The sequence below is a fragment of the Rhinolophus hipposideros genome, assembly GCF_964194185.1.
Source record: "Rhinolophus hipposideros genome assembly, chromosome: 24".
In the NCBI taxonomy this organism is placed as follows: Eukaryota; Metazoa; Chordata; class Mammalia; order Chiroptera; family Rhinolophidae; genus Rhinolophus; species Rhinolophus hipposideros.
The window spans coordinates 21,108,811-21,122,924 of record NC_138070.1 but is presented as its reverse complement, the minus strand read 5'-3'; the positions used below and the strand labels follow the sequence as shown (position 1 = coordinate 21,122,924).

General features: G+C 56.5%; 1 protein-coding gene across 5 annotated transcripts; it reads right to left on the bottom strand.

The window, feature by feature from the left end:
• Positions 1–335: 335 nt before the first annotated feature.
• RAB36 (RAB36, member RAS oncogene family) lies at positions 336–13,635 on the bottom strand. 5 transcript variants are annotated; one of them, XM_081036562.1, is made up of 12 exons: positions 13,379–13,618; positions 12,608–12,690; positions 9,445–9,536; positions 7,632–7,697; positions 7,095–7,196; positions 6,880–6,944; positions 6,371–6,517; positions 5,962–6,013; positions 5,029–5,110; positions 4,611–4,701; positions 2,989–3,108; positions 337–2,552 (listed from the first exon to the last, which is right to left on the bottom strand). In XM_081036562.1, exons 1-12 carry the CDS (start codon positions 13,446–13,448, stop codon positions 2,488–2,490), a joined length of 1,035 nt encoding a protein of 344 aa, XP_080892688.1. In that variant the 5' UTR covers positions 13,449–13,618; the 3' UTR covers positions 337–2,487. The 5 variants fall into 5 exon arrangements, with proteins under 5 accessions (XP_080892690.1, XP_080892688.1, XP_080892691.1 ...); XM_081036561.1 differs by having other exon boundaries at positions 339–2,552; positions 5,029–5,106; positions 5,958–6,013; XM_081036564.1 differs by lacking the exon at positions 6,371–6,517 and having other exon boundaries at positions 336–2,552.
• Positions 13,636–14,114: the final 479 nt, after the last annotated feature.

The window sequence follows — 14,114 nt, the reverse complement described above, 5'->3', positions numbered from 1 at the left end:
AAAGGACTGGGGAGAAAGGCTGACGCATAGTGGCCTGCAGGGGTGAGCAGGGGTGGTGAGGGGCTTTGAATGCCAGGGGGAGAGCTGGGCTGAGAGAGCAGGGGAGGAAAGGAGAAAGGGCCGGGGAAACAGGGCAGAGGGACAAGACATGCATGTGGTCCTGGGTCTCTACTCCAGAAATTTAAGGCCAAATTTTGACGTGTCGGAACAGAATGTCTTTGTTGACTGGTCTTATCGGTAGAACCACTGAGGGGGGCCTGGGGCTGCTCCTGCCTGGGTGTGCAGTGGTTCTGATAGAGAAGACACGTATCAATAGGTGAGAAACAACGAAGCACACACAGTGGGCAACATGAGAGTTTAATAAAGAGCCACTGACAGAGGGTGGGTGCACATGAGACAGTGTGGTTCTAGCTCAGGAGCTAGTAACAGCAGGACACCATGACTGTCCCCAATTTTGGGGCATGAAGGAGAGGGAAGGGGGAGTCGTGGAGAGCACAGCCCACTGTGGCCAGGCTCTCCCATCCTGTGATGCTTTCTCGTGTGTGCTGCAAACCTGGTCCTAACGCACCCCCAATGCAGCCTGCTCCCCAACATTATGTCTAGTGGACCAAGCTGGGGTCACAGTCTGTAAGAGGACAGCGAGGCCTCTTTGGGGAATCCTGAGTGTGCAAAACTATAACTGTAGGGATGGTCACTGCAGCGCCTTTGGTAAAAGACAAAACAAACCAAATGTCCCACGTACGGGGCAGAGTAAATAGACTCTGGCCCATACACACGAAGGAAAACTGGCAGCTGCCATAGGAACGTGCAGTCATTAAGAACAGGGGCGCCAGGCAGCATGTGTGGGGAGAGGTCATTCTGGTTAAACAACAAACAAGCCAACAAACACCATGGCTGTACTCACATAGGAACAGTCTGGAAGGAATCCTACCACCTGTGAATAACACTGACTTCCAGGAGTGCCACCCACTAGAGGGGGACTTTCACTTTGTATACAAAGCTCTGTACTGTCTTGTTTTGTTTTACAATAAGCACATAATTTCTTTAAGAGGGATTTATACAAAGAAGTATTTTTCATCTATATATAAAGAAAGAGCTAAAAATGTGGGGAAGGGGGAAAGAACAGAAGAAGTGTAAGTGTTCTTCCCCGCCAGTGTTTGGCAGTCGCTGGGAGTGCCTGCAGTGCGCTGGGCACTGGGGTGCTGGGCAATGGCACCAACCACGACGACAGCCTGCAACACGCTCACCATCTGTGAGAAGCAGGTGGGACACATCCAGACGTTCCCGCCTGCCTATGGTACAAGGTGAGCAGGGATGAGGGGGCACACACCCGGGGCTGCGGGGGTATGGGACGGATGGGGGGCAGTGAAGAGCAACATGAGGGCATGGAGAGTGCAGGGCACTCTGGGTGGAAGCTAGGACGGGGGGAGGCCTAGGCCGTTCTTGCCTGTGGGGTGCGAAGGATGGGTAGTGGAGACAGGAGCATGTGAGCCTCTGGAGGGCCTCCGATGTCCCCCAAAGACACGTAGACGCCGTCACAAACGTCCCGAGAGGCATGTGCTCACCACTTTCTCGTCCCCAGGCCCTTCCTATGCAGGCTGCTGGGAGAGAGGGGTGGCGAGGGCAACAGTGGGCACCAGTCCAGCAGAGTCTGGGTGACTGCGGCCGGGGGCAGAGCAGGGCAGTGCTCTGGGATGTAACATGCTCAACAGCGAGTGACCTCAGGGCAGCTGGGCAGGCTTCTTCTCACAGCACGGCTGGAGAAATTCATTGTCCAGGCGGGCTAGAGGGGCGTGCCTGGCCTGTTCTGTGGTCTTCACCCACTAACCAGAGGGCAGGACTCCAGGGACTGAGGAGGAGGAGCCAGAGAAGGCCTGTGGATCAGGGCTGGAGAGACCTTCGAGCCCATCCTCCTCCAGAGAGGCAGGGCTACCCAGGGACCCCACAAGTCTGTGGCAGAGGGACAGTGGACAGGGAGGCCCAGAATTGAGCCCTGTTGTGAACATAAAAGTCCTAGGCAGGGATGGCAGTTGGGTGCTCCCTCGCGCGCTGGCTCTGACGAACCTTGCTTGCCTGGACTGCTGAGATGAGGAGAATTCGGAGGCTGACCCGAAAGAGCTGGGAAAGCCAGGAAACAGTTCCTGCTGACACGTGCAGAGGGCAAGGGATTGGGCCGTGGGCACAAGAGTCCTGTGTCTGCAGTCCTGAGGCCTTTCAAGACTGGGGTGACAGGTGACTCTGCAGGTAAGACTGGCCTTCCAAATCATCACCCCAGTGCCCCAGCCAGCTGGGCAGTGTGGGCTCCCAGGCAGCCGTGAGGGCCTTTCCTGGCTCTCTGCCCCCTAAAGGGAAGTGGCTGAGTGCTGGGGCTCAGCACAGTGGGTGGACAGATGTGTCACAGGGCTTAGGCTCCATGTCACCCCTCCAGTCACAGAAGGCACTGCACGCGTGTGGGGGGGGTATGGAGACCTCTGAGGCAGTCCCCAGCTAACAGCAACCCAGGCTGGAGGGTCTCTTGCTCTCCTGGGTCTCGGGTAGACTTTCCTCCATTCCTGTAAGGAGGGGAGAAGTCGCTTGGCATCAACCAGGTACCTACAGGGACACTGGGCGGGGCCCCCCTGCTGGTACTCTCTGGTGACAGCTGGTCAGAGCTGTGAACTTGAACCTCTAGGCCTCTCATTCAAGGCCTGGCACGGGGACACATTCCAGGTGGTGGAACAGAGTGGGCAAAGGCAGGTACTAGGAGAGCCAAAGCCAGGACACACCCATGGAGCCTGGAATGCCCAGCCTGGCCCATGAGGAGGCTGCCAGGCAGACAAGGGGAGCCAGTGAGGGAGTCTCAGCTGGCAGGTGGGGTCAGGGAGGCTGCGGGCATGAGGTCAGAGTGATGGGAAAAAGGAGAGCCCAGAGAGGGCGATGGGAGGATGGTGGATGTGGATTTTAGGCCACATGCCTGCTCCCCAGCCCCAATCGGGGGTCAGTACGTACGGATGAGGTCTCCAGTGCCGAGCTGGAGCCGGCTGCTGTCCCTCCTCTCCAGGTCCTGCAGCACCGACTGCTCAAACGCCAGGGCGGCCACGCGGAGGAAGAAGGCCTTCACATTCTCCCCTGGGGGGGTCCAGAAAACAGCTGTGACCCTGTCTGCCTCTGCCCTTACCTGCAGATGCATTTCAGTGGGAGCCAGTGGCTATTATGGGGGCCAGGGCAGTCCGCCTCTGGGGCTGCCTGGGACAGTGCAGTACAGGCGACGGGCTGGTTGGCCTGATTTCCCACCTGCTCCAGCCTCCTCTCCACTCTGCCCACCTGCTCTGGCAGCTCCCTCAAACTTTGAGCCTTCGCTTCCTAGCATCTACTCTTCCAGTCAATCAGTGCTTAGCGCCTCCTGTGGGCCAGGTGTGGGGGGGTGTGACGATTGGAGGGTGCCTGCTCTCCTGTCACTTGTGAGCACCTGTCCAGTGGGCAGCGGTGAGAATTAACATGTGCTGCCAGCCCCCACATGGAGCCTTTGTGAATCCTCCTCCAGGTGGAGGAGGCTGCTCATCTGGGCACAGGGCCAGGTTCTGGTCCCCCACACGCACACTGCCCTTGTGCAGTCAACAACCTGCACAACTGCACAGGGCAATTCTGCTTGGCCCACAGGGAGCTCTCAGTGAACACGCTGTTACTGACGAGAGGGCACGGGATGCCATCAAGAGGGAGCAGAGGGAACCAGGCCTGGGAGCTGCCATATTTTTGTCTGTGTTGGGCTGGAGGTGGTGCTTCTTCTACCTGTGGTGCCTACCCTCAGCCTTCCTGCCACCTCACCCAGTCCCTGGCCTGTGTCCGCTCTGGCCCCTCACCAGGAAAAGGACTACTGGTCGGGCGTACTTCCTGAGTCCCCAAAGCCTCTATGCACCAGGCACTGCATGTTATTTCAATACATGTCCCAACAACCTGTTTTCAAACTCTGTTCTTTGCTTCTCTGTATTGTCGAATTGTCCTTGGTGAATATATATGGCTTTTGCAATTTCAAACATTAAAATAAAATGAGATAGACAGCATCACCCACTTCCCAGATGAGAATACTGAGGTTAAGAGATGTTGGGAATCTTTCAGATGTTGGGCTAGGCTGAGCAGTGGCCCATGGAGGAAGGTAGCTCAGGGGCTGGGGGACAGACCAGGTAGGATATGGATGAGGGCTAGGGGCCATGAGCCATGTTTCTGTGTCTTCCACGATGACAGCTGGGGAAGGGATGGAAACCCCAGGTTACTGGGCCCTTTTACGTGCCAGGCGGTGCCTCCTACCTGGCATCCACGGATGGGGGCAGGATGTACAGTGGTTTATAGGTGAGGGATGAGTTCTAATCCCAGACCTGCCGCTTCATCCTGGGACCACGGAAGTGACTTCCCAGGGATGAAACTGACCTGCCCAGAGGGTTAGGCATCGCTATTCCTGTCGCCCAAGAGGCAGGGCTCCCAGTCGCCCCTAGAGATGAGGAGACTCCACTCAGGCAACGGAAGGCCCTGCCTGGTCACCAGCACAGATGGCTGTGACGCGGGCACTCAACAGACCCGATAGACCCGAGGGAGGAAAGGTGTGAGCCTCCCACGCTGGCCCCGTTCCCACTCACCTGTCTTGGCTGACACCGACCAGTACTCGGCCTGCATCTCATTGGCCAGGCACACGGCTTCCACTTCTGCCTGCTTGCATGCCGCCCCTGACTGGGAGAAGTGGCCCGTCTTCAGAAAGGCACCTGGGGAGGTCATCCCCACCTCCCACGGTGCCTCCTCCCTCCCCATCTCACCTTGGGCTGGGAAGCCCCATTTTGGGGGTACCTGCCCTTGGGTGAGACCCCAGCAGTCCCGGGCTAGTCTGAATGCCAGCTGTCCCTCTCTGAGACGAGCACCCCTAACTTTAAGCTCGCAGGCCTGCAGTCTTCAAATCCCCATCTAGGCATGTCAGTGACACCCTGCATTCCCTAAACACGGGCTGAAAGCTGATGCATTTTCCTGGGGGCCACCCCGGGCCTCCAGCCCTGTTCTGCTCACCAGAAGGTCTTTCTTGGTTCCCACGAGGAACACAAAACAGGAGCCCGGCTCATTCTCGCTCAATGCGTCCTCTAGCCACTGCCTGGAATGCAGGGGGAAAGTGGGGGCGGGTACAGGGTTGGGGAAAGACAGGCTGAGAAATGGCCCCACCCACCCACCCAGAGGAGCCTGAGGAAGACCAGGGGATGGGTGTAGACCTGGCTCCTCCCCAGGGCTGGAGAACTGAGGCAGAAGGTGTGGGGAAGGCACCTTGAGTTGGGCTGGCTGAGCAGGTGCTGGTCCTGCAGCCAGAAGGGCCTTGGCTAGACCACAGGGGAATGGGGTTGTAAGACCCTGTTCTGGCCGTGGCTCTGCCCTTGCTCCATGTAACGGGTGAGTCCTGCTCTGTCGTCAACTGGAACGATCACCCCAGACCCATGCCTCAAATAAAAATGAGGTGAAAGGGGCTGTGGTCCGTTAGCTGGACAACTGCCAGCAGAAGCAGGATGGCCTCTCAGAATTGCTGGTGTTGCTAGTTCTCTTGAGCAGATCTCTGCCCAAGACAGCAAGCGCCAAATCATGTCCCTTCAGACAGGACTGGCTATGCGTAATTTGCCGGGCCCAGGACAAGGTGCAAATGCAAAGCCCCTCATCCAACAATTATTAAGGCTTTCAAGATGGCGACAGCAGAGCATTAAAGTAAGCTCGCGCCCTTCTGAGCACCGGCCGCCATGCGGCTCTGTTGGCAGTGCACCCTGAGCCAGCCCTGCTTTCAGCAGATGGCTGTAAATCCTGAGGGGCAATAAGGCAACCGGACAGTAAGCAGCCTGTGGGCAGTCGGTCTGACAAGTTAGCTGGTCACCCACACCTGTCACTGGGGGCCCAGTTCACGGGCCCAGGTTGGACAGCTTCCCAAGCCTGAGGGATCACAGGGTTGCAGAACCCCAGACTTGCCTGGTATGCTCCAGAGTCTGCATGTCAGTGAGGTCAAAGGCTGTGATGATTGCTGCACACCCAGGGAAAAGCCAAGAGCTGGTCAGCGGCAGGTGAGGCAGACACGGCGTGACAAGGGGGGCGCCCCGCTCCCCAGGAACTGCTGGAGTGGTCCCCCAGGCACTCAGCCTTGGACCCCACAATGGAGTCTGGGAAGGAGACACCCCATGGCTGCTCCCCTCCCTTCCACCGGCTTCTCTGACTCACACTCAGAAGCCCAGCCACAGTGAGGCTTCCAGGGAGGCAAGATGACCTTGGGGCTCCTGAGTTCAAACCTCCCCTTTGTCACTGACAGCTAAGGGAACTCGGGTGAGGGCCTTAACCGCTGAGAGCCTCAGTTTCCCCATCTGTGAAATGGTGAGAACGATACCTCTTGCTCTCAGGGCTGCTGTGAGGATGAAGCCAGAGCAGCTACTATAAAAGCTCTTGGTCCAGAGCCTGAAGTGGGGCCGACGTGACCAATGGCAGCGACGGCTGTGAGGGCGCTTAGCAAGAAGCAGCTTTAGGGAAACGATTTCTGGGGAGTAGGGAGGGAAGAAAATGGCGAGATGCTGCCCCACCCCCTCAGTTTCTCTTGTCATCAGCTTAGCCTACCCCCTGCTAGAGTCAACTCTGCTCTTCTTTCTGGGGTCTCTGGACAGGCGTGTCCCCTTCTGCACATCTCTCTGAGCTAGAACCAGGGCTGAGACTCACACGGAGCACGCACCACCACAGCGTCCCCAAAGGGGAGGCCCCCCCAGGCCCCCGCCTCTGGGGACTGGCCTGGGGGTTTCTCAGTGCCTGTGCACAGGACCTGGTCTTCTTGTTGTAGAGCCTGGCGGGGAGCCCCCTGCTGCCCATGGTTGACGGTCCCACCGTGGCCATCACCCAGCTGCTCACCCTGGGCGCCCCGGTAGTAGGCAGAGGCGATGCACTTGAACTTCTCCTGCCCTGCTGTATCCCAGCTGTGCGGTGGCAGAGAGAGAAAGGGAAATTGAGGCAGCACATTAAGCGATTAGTGTGGTCGGAGCCAGCAGGCCAGTGGAACTGGAGGCAGCAGACGCCAGGGCCCAAGCCAGTCATGCCAGAACCGGCAACACACAACAGGGACTTACATCTGGAGGCTGTAGGGAATCCCGGCGATCTCGAAGCGCTCGATTTCAAAGTCTACCCCGATAGTGGCCTTGTAGTCACGGTCAAAGACATTTTTGCAAAACCTGCGGGAGCCAAGGAAGTTATCAGAGGGGCTGCATGGAAGCTTCACTCGTGACAGTAAAAGCCTGGAGGCAACAAAAAATCCTCCCACTGGGAATCACTAAGGAGATGATGGTCCATGAAGACAGACCAGGGACGCGTGGACGAGAACTATGCGGGGAGGGAGACACCGCAGCGAACACTGCAAGTCAGGGGCAGTGAAAGAGAAACGGGGCATCCTTTCGCAGCGAGGGCAGTGAGGTGTGAGCCCGTGGCCCCAGGGGGACAGTGTGGCCAACGCCAGGTTCCTGGGATGCCGCTCTCTCCACCAATCCCGCCCTCTCCTCAATTTCTTGCACCCTCTCCATGGGTTTTATTCCGAGCACCACAGCGTCCTCTGGGCCTCTCAGGCAAAGGCCTGACAACCTGGTGCTGGGAAGCGTGGCTGGCAGGCGCACCTGTGGATGAGGCTGGTCTTGCCCACGTAGAGGTCGCCGACGACCACCACCTTGGAGAGGTTGAGCCTGCGAGACATGTGGTCGGGTCACTCTCAGTTATAGTCACCAGAGCATCTTCACACACACAGGCCCTTCCTTCTCTGCGCTCTCCACCCGAGGACAGGGGACAGGGGACAGGCTACCTGCTGGAACACTGGGATGTCTGTCTCCATCTCAGACCCTCAGAAGGGAGGGCAGGAGAGCCTGCATTTGTTCTGGGAACTCTGCTATCCCTGGGGCTGTGCCCCTGACCGCGCTGGGCCCAAGTCCCTGATGTGAGAATTAGAACTGGGCCTGATGAGAGGCCGAGGAAGCAAAGGGAAGAGCCCCAGGTGGGACTTCGTCCAAGCTGGGGGCGCATCCGGGAACCTGCTGAGAGTGCCGAGTCAGTGCCAGCGTGTAAGGGACACAGCGCAGGGGGCAGAGCCCCCACACCTCCCACCCACCCCGGGGCTGTGTGCCTGATGGGCGCCTGCTCCTTGTAAGCAGGCACTCCTTGACTGGGACACCACCATTACCCGCTCCCGTGGGGGTGTCTGCAAGGGCCAACCAGGCCAAAGGCCATGTCATGGGAACAATTCAGGTCTGCACGTCTGGCCTGTGGCTTGAAGCAAATTGGCTGAGCTTCTCGGGCTCTCTGGGGATCCTGCTCACGGAGAGCAGCTGCACCTCCCTCTGGCGTGTCTTGCACTCTGTGCGGCAGCATTCCTGGGACTGTGGGTGACATTGTACTTAGAGTTCCTGCAGCTCATGTCAAAGGAGCTCAACGGGTCAACCCCTGACCCGGCACTCCCTCTGCCTGCAGAGAGCAAGCGGGCATCTCTGTATCAGCCGGCGACCGTGTGCATTGCACCTGCACATGTCTGCAAGGGCAGAGGCTGTGTCGACTCTACGCCCAGGTGGCCTCTAGTTCTGGAACAGGATGCTCCTGACTCCGCTTCTCGGAGGAAGAAGTAAAGGTCCTGCCAAGGCGCTGGGGGTACCCTCTGTGTCTCAGTTTCCCCACCGCCAGTGCTCGTGTGGAGTGTCAGGGAGATAATCTGCATGAAGCACCTGGTATGGAACCAGCACTCCCAAATCAGCGGCCATTACCCTCATGCCACAGCCGTGGCGGCTTCGGCCATTTTGATCTGAGCCCTGCCTCACTTTGAGCGTCCTTGGGAACCTCAGAGCTGGGCCCCTACTGCGACCTCCCCAAACCGGTGAGCTCAATCAACCCCCTGAGCAGACTGTGAGCTCCTCAGGATGAGGGGCAAAAGCAGGCCCGTGTAGCTGTTTGTTAAAAGAAGGAGTGAGTGTTGCAAGCGCCCCTTGACGGCAGTGCCAGGTGCTGCGAGGCGGGAACAGGACACGCACAGCCCTTGTGTGAGGCATTCAGACAGCGAACGCCACCCTGGGCGATAAGTGTATGGGGCATAGGAACACACAGGAGGGACATCCTGCACAGCCTGGCTGTGGGCAAGGGTCGTGCGGGGCTCAGAGAAGGCCCTCAGAGGGCCTGACACTATGCTGAGACCTGCAGAGTAGGGAGGACATTCCAGACCAAGGAAACAGACCTATGCTGAGACCTCAGGCTGAGAAATCATGTGCATAACTTATTGAGAAACAGGAAAGCTGTTCTATAGAGAAGTGTGTCCAGTAACACCAGATAAAATGCCCGTCGTCTTTAGGCCTGTACTGGACTGTACGGGTGCAGTCTGTGCCTTTCACTCGTGCTCTCCCAGGTCTATGCATGTACTCATTCCCCCCTACATCCTGCACCCCATGCACTCACCCGACAGTCCCCGTGTTTCTGCGCTGGCAGGCGGCATTGACCTGCCCGTGGAAGTGCTCCTTGAGCTGCAGGCAGGCGGCAGGTGTGTACCACTGGAAAGAGAGAGACATAGACAGACAGACAGATGGGCACATTATGCTGTGAAGCCGTGGCTCCATCACGGAGCAGGGCAAGAGGTGGTGAGTTGCTTCCCCATATTTCCTCCCCAAGGCTCATGGCTGGTGGTCTCATTAGCTTTCTCTGATCCCTCTGTCACATCCGTCCTCTATCTTGTCAGCAGCTTTGAGAAAGACTCCAGGGTCTTGTGAGTCCCAAGGAGGAGCAGCAGGGGTCGGGCCAGACCATAGAGCCTAGACAGGGACCTGGAGAGCTGGCTCTTGCCTGGGGCAGCCGTGCTCTTGCTGCAGGCATGTGGCAGATCTCTGTCCCCTCTGGTCCTCTTGGGGAGAGATGAGGGGTGGGCTGTAAGGATCCTTTTAGCTCCAAGATCCTTCCATACCTTCTATGAATCACTATGCCATTTTTGTTCTTTAAATATGCATATATGAGCATGGAAAGTGTCCTAGAAGGCACTTTCAATCTTCCACATTCCTTGGAAGGTAGAACTGGGCAGTGGTTTACGAGCATGGCCTTGGGGTCAGGAATATCTGTGCCTACTCTTAGCTGCCGTGTGACCTTGGGCAGTTGCCTAATGTCCTTGAACTTTAATTTCCCCACCTGTAAAAACCTCAGAGGTTTGGAGCACAAGATAAGATAACGTTTGTAAACCAATCAGCACAGAGTCAGCCTGGCACATACTAAGTGCTCAACAAATGTTCATGGCTATTAAGATGCCATGATACATGCACAATGTACATTGGTTTTAAAATTAGAGAAACAAACTCAAGATGACCATTATGTTTTGCTCAGATTGGCTGAGGCTCAGCATGAAGTATGGCAAGACGTGGGGAGAAGAGCACTGCTGGAGACTGCTGGTGTGCTCTGCTATACAACATGGCTGTGGTCCCCCAGGCCACCCGCTCTCTTCCTCGGGGCACTGCGTGGACCACAGCTCCCCTCTGGCAGGGGCTCAGCCCCCTCCCCTTGCCCTAGTGTTTCTTCTGAGCTCTCAAGCATTGAGATGGGCTCTGGCCCATCCTCCCTTTCAGCTCCAGGTGTGACTGAGGTGGCAGAGGCAAGGGCAGGAGCTTTGCAAAAGGGCAAGTTACATTCCTCGTCTGTAAAGTGGGTACACTCCTAACAGGACCTCTTTATCTGGTCACTGGAGGATTAAATGCAGGGGAACAGCTTATCCCAGCAGCCCATATTTATGCAGAAGAGTGTCAGCTGCCTCATGAGAAAGCTAGCTGCTTTTTCCTGTTGACTTGCATGTCAGCTTCAAGCTGGGGGCCGGCCTGGACACAGTGGTGATTAAACGAATCCCACCATTTTGGATGGATTAGAGAACTGTAACAAGGAAGGCTGGGCGGAAAGTGTGAGCCGATTTTAGAGATGGAGAAACTGAGGCACACAGCGTAAAGGGAAGGACTTGCCCCACCTGACCACAAATTCCTCAGGTCTGAAGTGGTATGGCCCTGAGGTACAGGATGAACTTGGCCAGCTGTGGCCTGTGACCCCTGACTGCCACAGGCAGTTAGGGGCGAATCTCACCTTCTGTAGCAACAGGACGGATGCCTCAGGCTGTGTCCCAGGGTAGAAGAAAGTCGGAAACTTGGAGTCAGCCACAGCCAGGTCAAGTTTTAGTTCCAACACCCCCAGCTGTGTGACCTCAGTCAGCCCTCCCTTCCTCTCTCTGAGCCGGGATGTCCTGCTCCGTAAAGGGGGTCCTTCATCCCACGAGACCTGGACTGTTTTGTGTCAGTCATACTTCCCTTCCTTTTGGTTCATTAAACACCAGTCTCTGTTATCCCTGGGTATCACTGTCGGGCTCTGTATGGAAATGATTGCCTGGGCCTCTGATGAGATGGAAATTCCTGGGGGGATTGTCCACAGGTCTGAGGCATCAAGGTTTTCTCTGTGAGTGTACGGAAAAAGAACTGTGGGGGAGGAAGGGAAGGCACAAAAGGGAGGAAGAATGACTGCAGATGGAGATACCCAGAGGCTCCTTTCACCTCCTTCCTCACTACCAGCCTGGGAAAAGAATTCAGAAGACACGAAGGCCATTCCATGGAGAGGATTTCTCCCTCCATGCCTGTCCCAAGTTACATGGAGGCAACTCCAGACAGCAGGATCTGATGTATCCTTCCAGAGACATTGTCTGTACATATAAACAAACACATACATTTCTTTTCTCCGCCTTCCCTTTTTTTTCACACATGGGAGTGTGCTACGCACACTGCTCCATTCCTTGCATTTTTACTTAACAATTTATTTTGGCTGTCACTGCACATCAGCTGCCCTCATTCCTCCTCACATCTGTGTCAGGAAGTAACAGTTTGGTGTCTGAGCAGCCCCCTCTCAGAGGACATTTACGTTGTGTCTGACTTTCTACTTTACAAATGACTGCAATGCCTGGTCTTGAATGGCTGGATGGGGGCGGGGGGCATGCGTAGTGTTGAGAAATATTGTCCCACTGCCCCCTATGAAGGTTGTACTGATTCCTGCTACAATTAATATTGAATTGTAATACAGATGACAGAGGGTGGTGAGTTTTCAGCAGGAAGTGAAGGCAGAATGGTAAGGGTGGAGAACCCTAGATTTGGTGTCAGGAAACTAGAGTGCTATATTGATAATCATTATAAAAATAATGAGAACAACAGCAACCATCATTCAGGCAAGGGAGCTCCCGTTTACCACGAGCCAGGCCCCCGATATGAGAGGAATTAATGTATCGGTGGCTCTGAGAGGTTGAGTAATTTGCCTGTGGTCACACAGCTTAATGACAAAATCAGGTTTCACACCCAGGACTATCTGACCGCAAAATCCACGCCCTTCACCTCCATGCCACACTGCCTTCTGGTGTCACCCTTAACATGCTGGCCCATCTTGGGCAAGTCAGTGCTAAGTCTCCCAACTTCTCAAGAGTCTGGTAAGTCCTTGGGGTCTGACCTCTCCGATTCACCTGCTTTGTTTCTGGTGGCGAGTGCAGGTGGGGAAAGCTGGAGGTGGACGTGGTGTCAGGAGAGCAGTGCACACACAAAAAACTGGCCCAATGGCTCTCTACCTTAGGGAAGGTGGCGATGATGCGGTCCCGGCTCACAGGGGGGCCCAAAGGTGTCAGGGAGGACCTCATCCTTCCAGAGAGTCCTGTAGACCCAATCAGGGGAAAGAGAGTTAGGGAGCTGTGCCAATCCCTGGAGACTCACCCTCAAGTTTATGCCTAACTTTTCAGTAGTTTTAAAAACAGATCCAAGCCTCCTTCTCTGTCAGGAGTATAGGCCAGAGGTCATCTCCTTCACTCTGTAGGCAGTATGGAGGGCTTGGGGGGCCAGGCTCTGCTGTTGGATCTCCAACCAGGTGTGGCCCCTCTCTGAGCTGATCACTGGGTGTGAGGCACAGCAGAAACACTAGGCTGGACGTCTCAGCCCAGGTACAGGAAGGACAATGGGGAGGAGTCCCTGCTCCTACGCTAAGGGATGAAGGCTCTGCGCGGAGGGGCAGGAAGAGAGACGGCTTAGGTTTCAGCTCACAGGCCTGTCCTCCCACCCAGGGCCCGGCCCCTGACGCTTATTCAACAGCCCTGCCTCTCCTTCGCTGTTCGGCCTCTCTCCCCACTAGGGTGGCCTAGACCGAGGGCTGCTGTGCTTCTCAGTCTGGCTCGGATCTCCTTCAGGATCAGCACGGGCCTGGCCCAGGGGGGAGTTCAGGAAATGCTGAGGCCCCGGGGCCGCGGCAGGAGGTGGGCGGGGGGCGCGGCGCCCTCCCGACCTCGGCCTCTAGGACACTCTCTCACGCAGGTGGGCCGAGGGTGGGACACGGGGGACGGCTGACTCACCCGCAGCGGCTGCGGAGGTTCCGGGTTCCGCGCGGCCTGGTCTGGCGGGGAGAGCTGCAGAGATCGCCATGGCAACGAGCGCCACGCGGGCAGCTGACGAATCCTGGACGTCGGGGGCGGGGTCTGGGTGGGGCTTGCAGCGGAAAGAGTTCCACCGCGGGCAGCGGAGCGGTCACCATAGCAACCAGGGTCTCGAGGGAGACGCGGGCGCCCGACTGGGTTGCTGCCTGGACGCGGCCCGGGCTCCGGCGATCACCATTGGTAACGAAGGCGGGGCCGGACAGGGGAATGTAGGCGCGGTCAGGTCGGCTGGGGTGGAGCCTGGGCTCCAGGGGCGGGGTCTGGGCAGAGCTGATCGTGGAGAGAGACTCGCCCACTGGACGGATCTTCCTGACAATCACCATAGTCGGAAGGGGGAGATGGCTCAAAGTGGTAGGGATTATGTGGAGCGTTTAAATATTTATTTTCATAATATATTAAATATGATTTTTTTCTGGGTATCTAAATATTTCGTATTTTTTGTTAAATGTATGTAAGGATCTTGAAGATCCCTTGACATTTTTCTCTTATATCCCATATTTGATCTATCAGTAAATTCTGTAGGTTCTACTCTGAAAATTTGCCCGGTATCCTCCATTTGCCTCCCACTTCCAAGCCATCATCTTCTCTCCCCTTAACTGGTCTCCCTGTTTCCACCCTTGCCCCTATACTATTCCCAGTTCAACAGGATCTCCTG

Coding starts and splice junctions, on each gene's coding strand:
- RAB36 (XM_081036562.1), bottom strand. CDS start 13,448: ATGGCGATCTCTGCAGCTCTCCCCGCCAGACCAGGCCGCGCGGAACCC. Junction 12,691..13,378: donor AACCTCCGCAGCCGCTGCGG/GTGAGTCAGCCG, acceptor TTGGGTCTACAG/GACTCTCTGGAAGGATGAGG. Junction 7,698..9,444: donor AGAAACACGGGGACTGTCGG/GTGAGTGCATGG, acceptor CATGTCTCGCAG/GCTCAACCTCTCCAAGGTGG.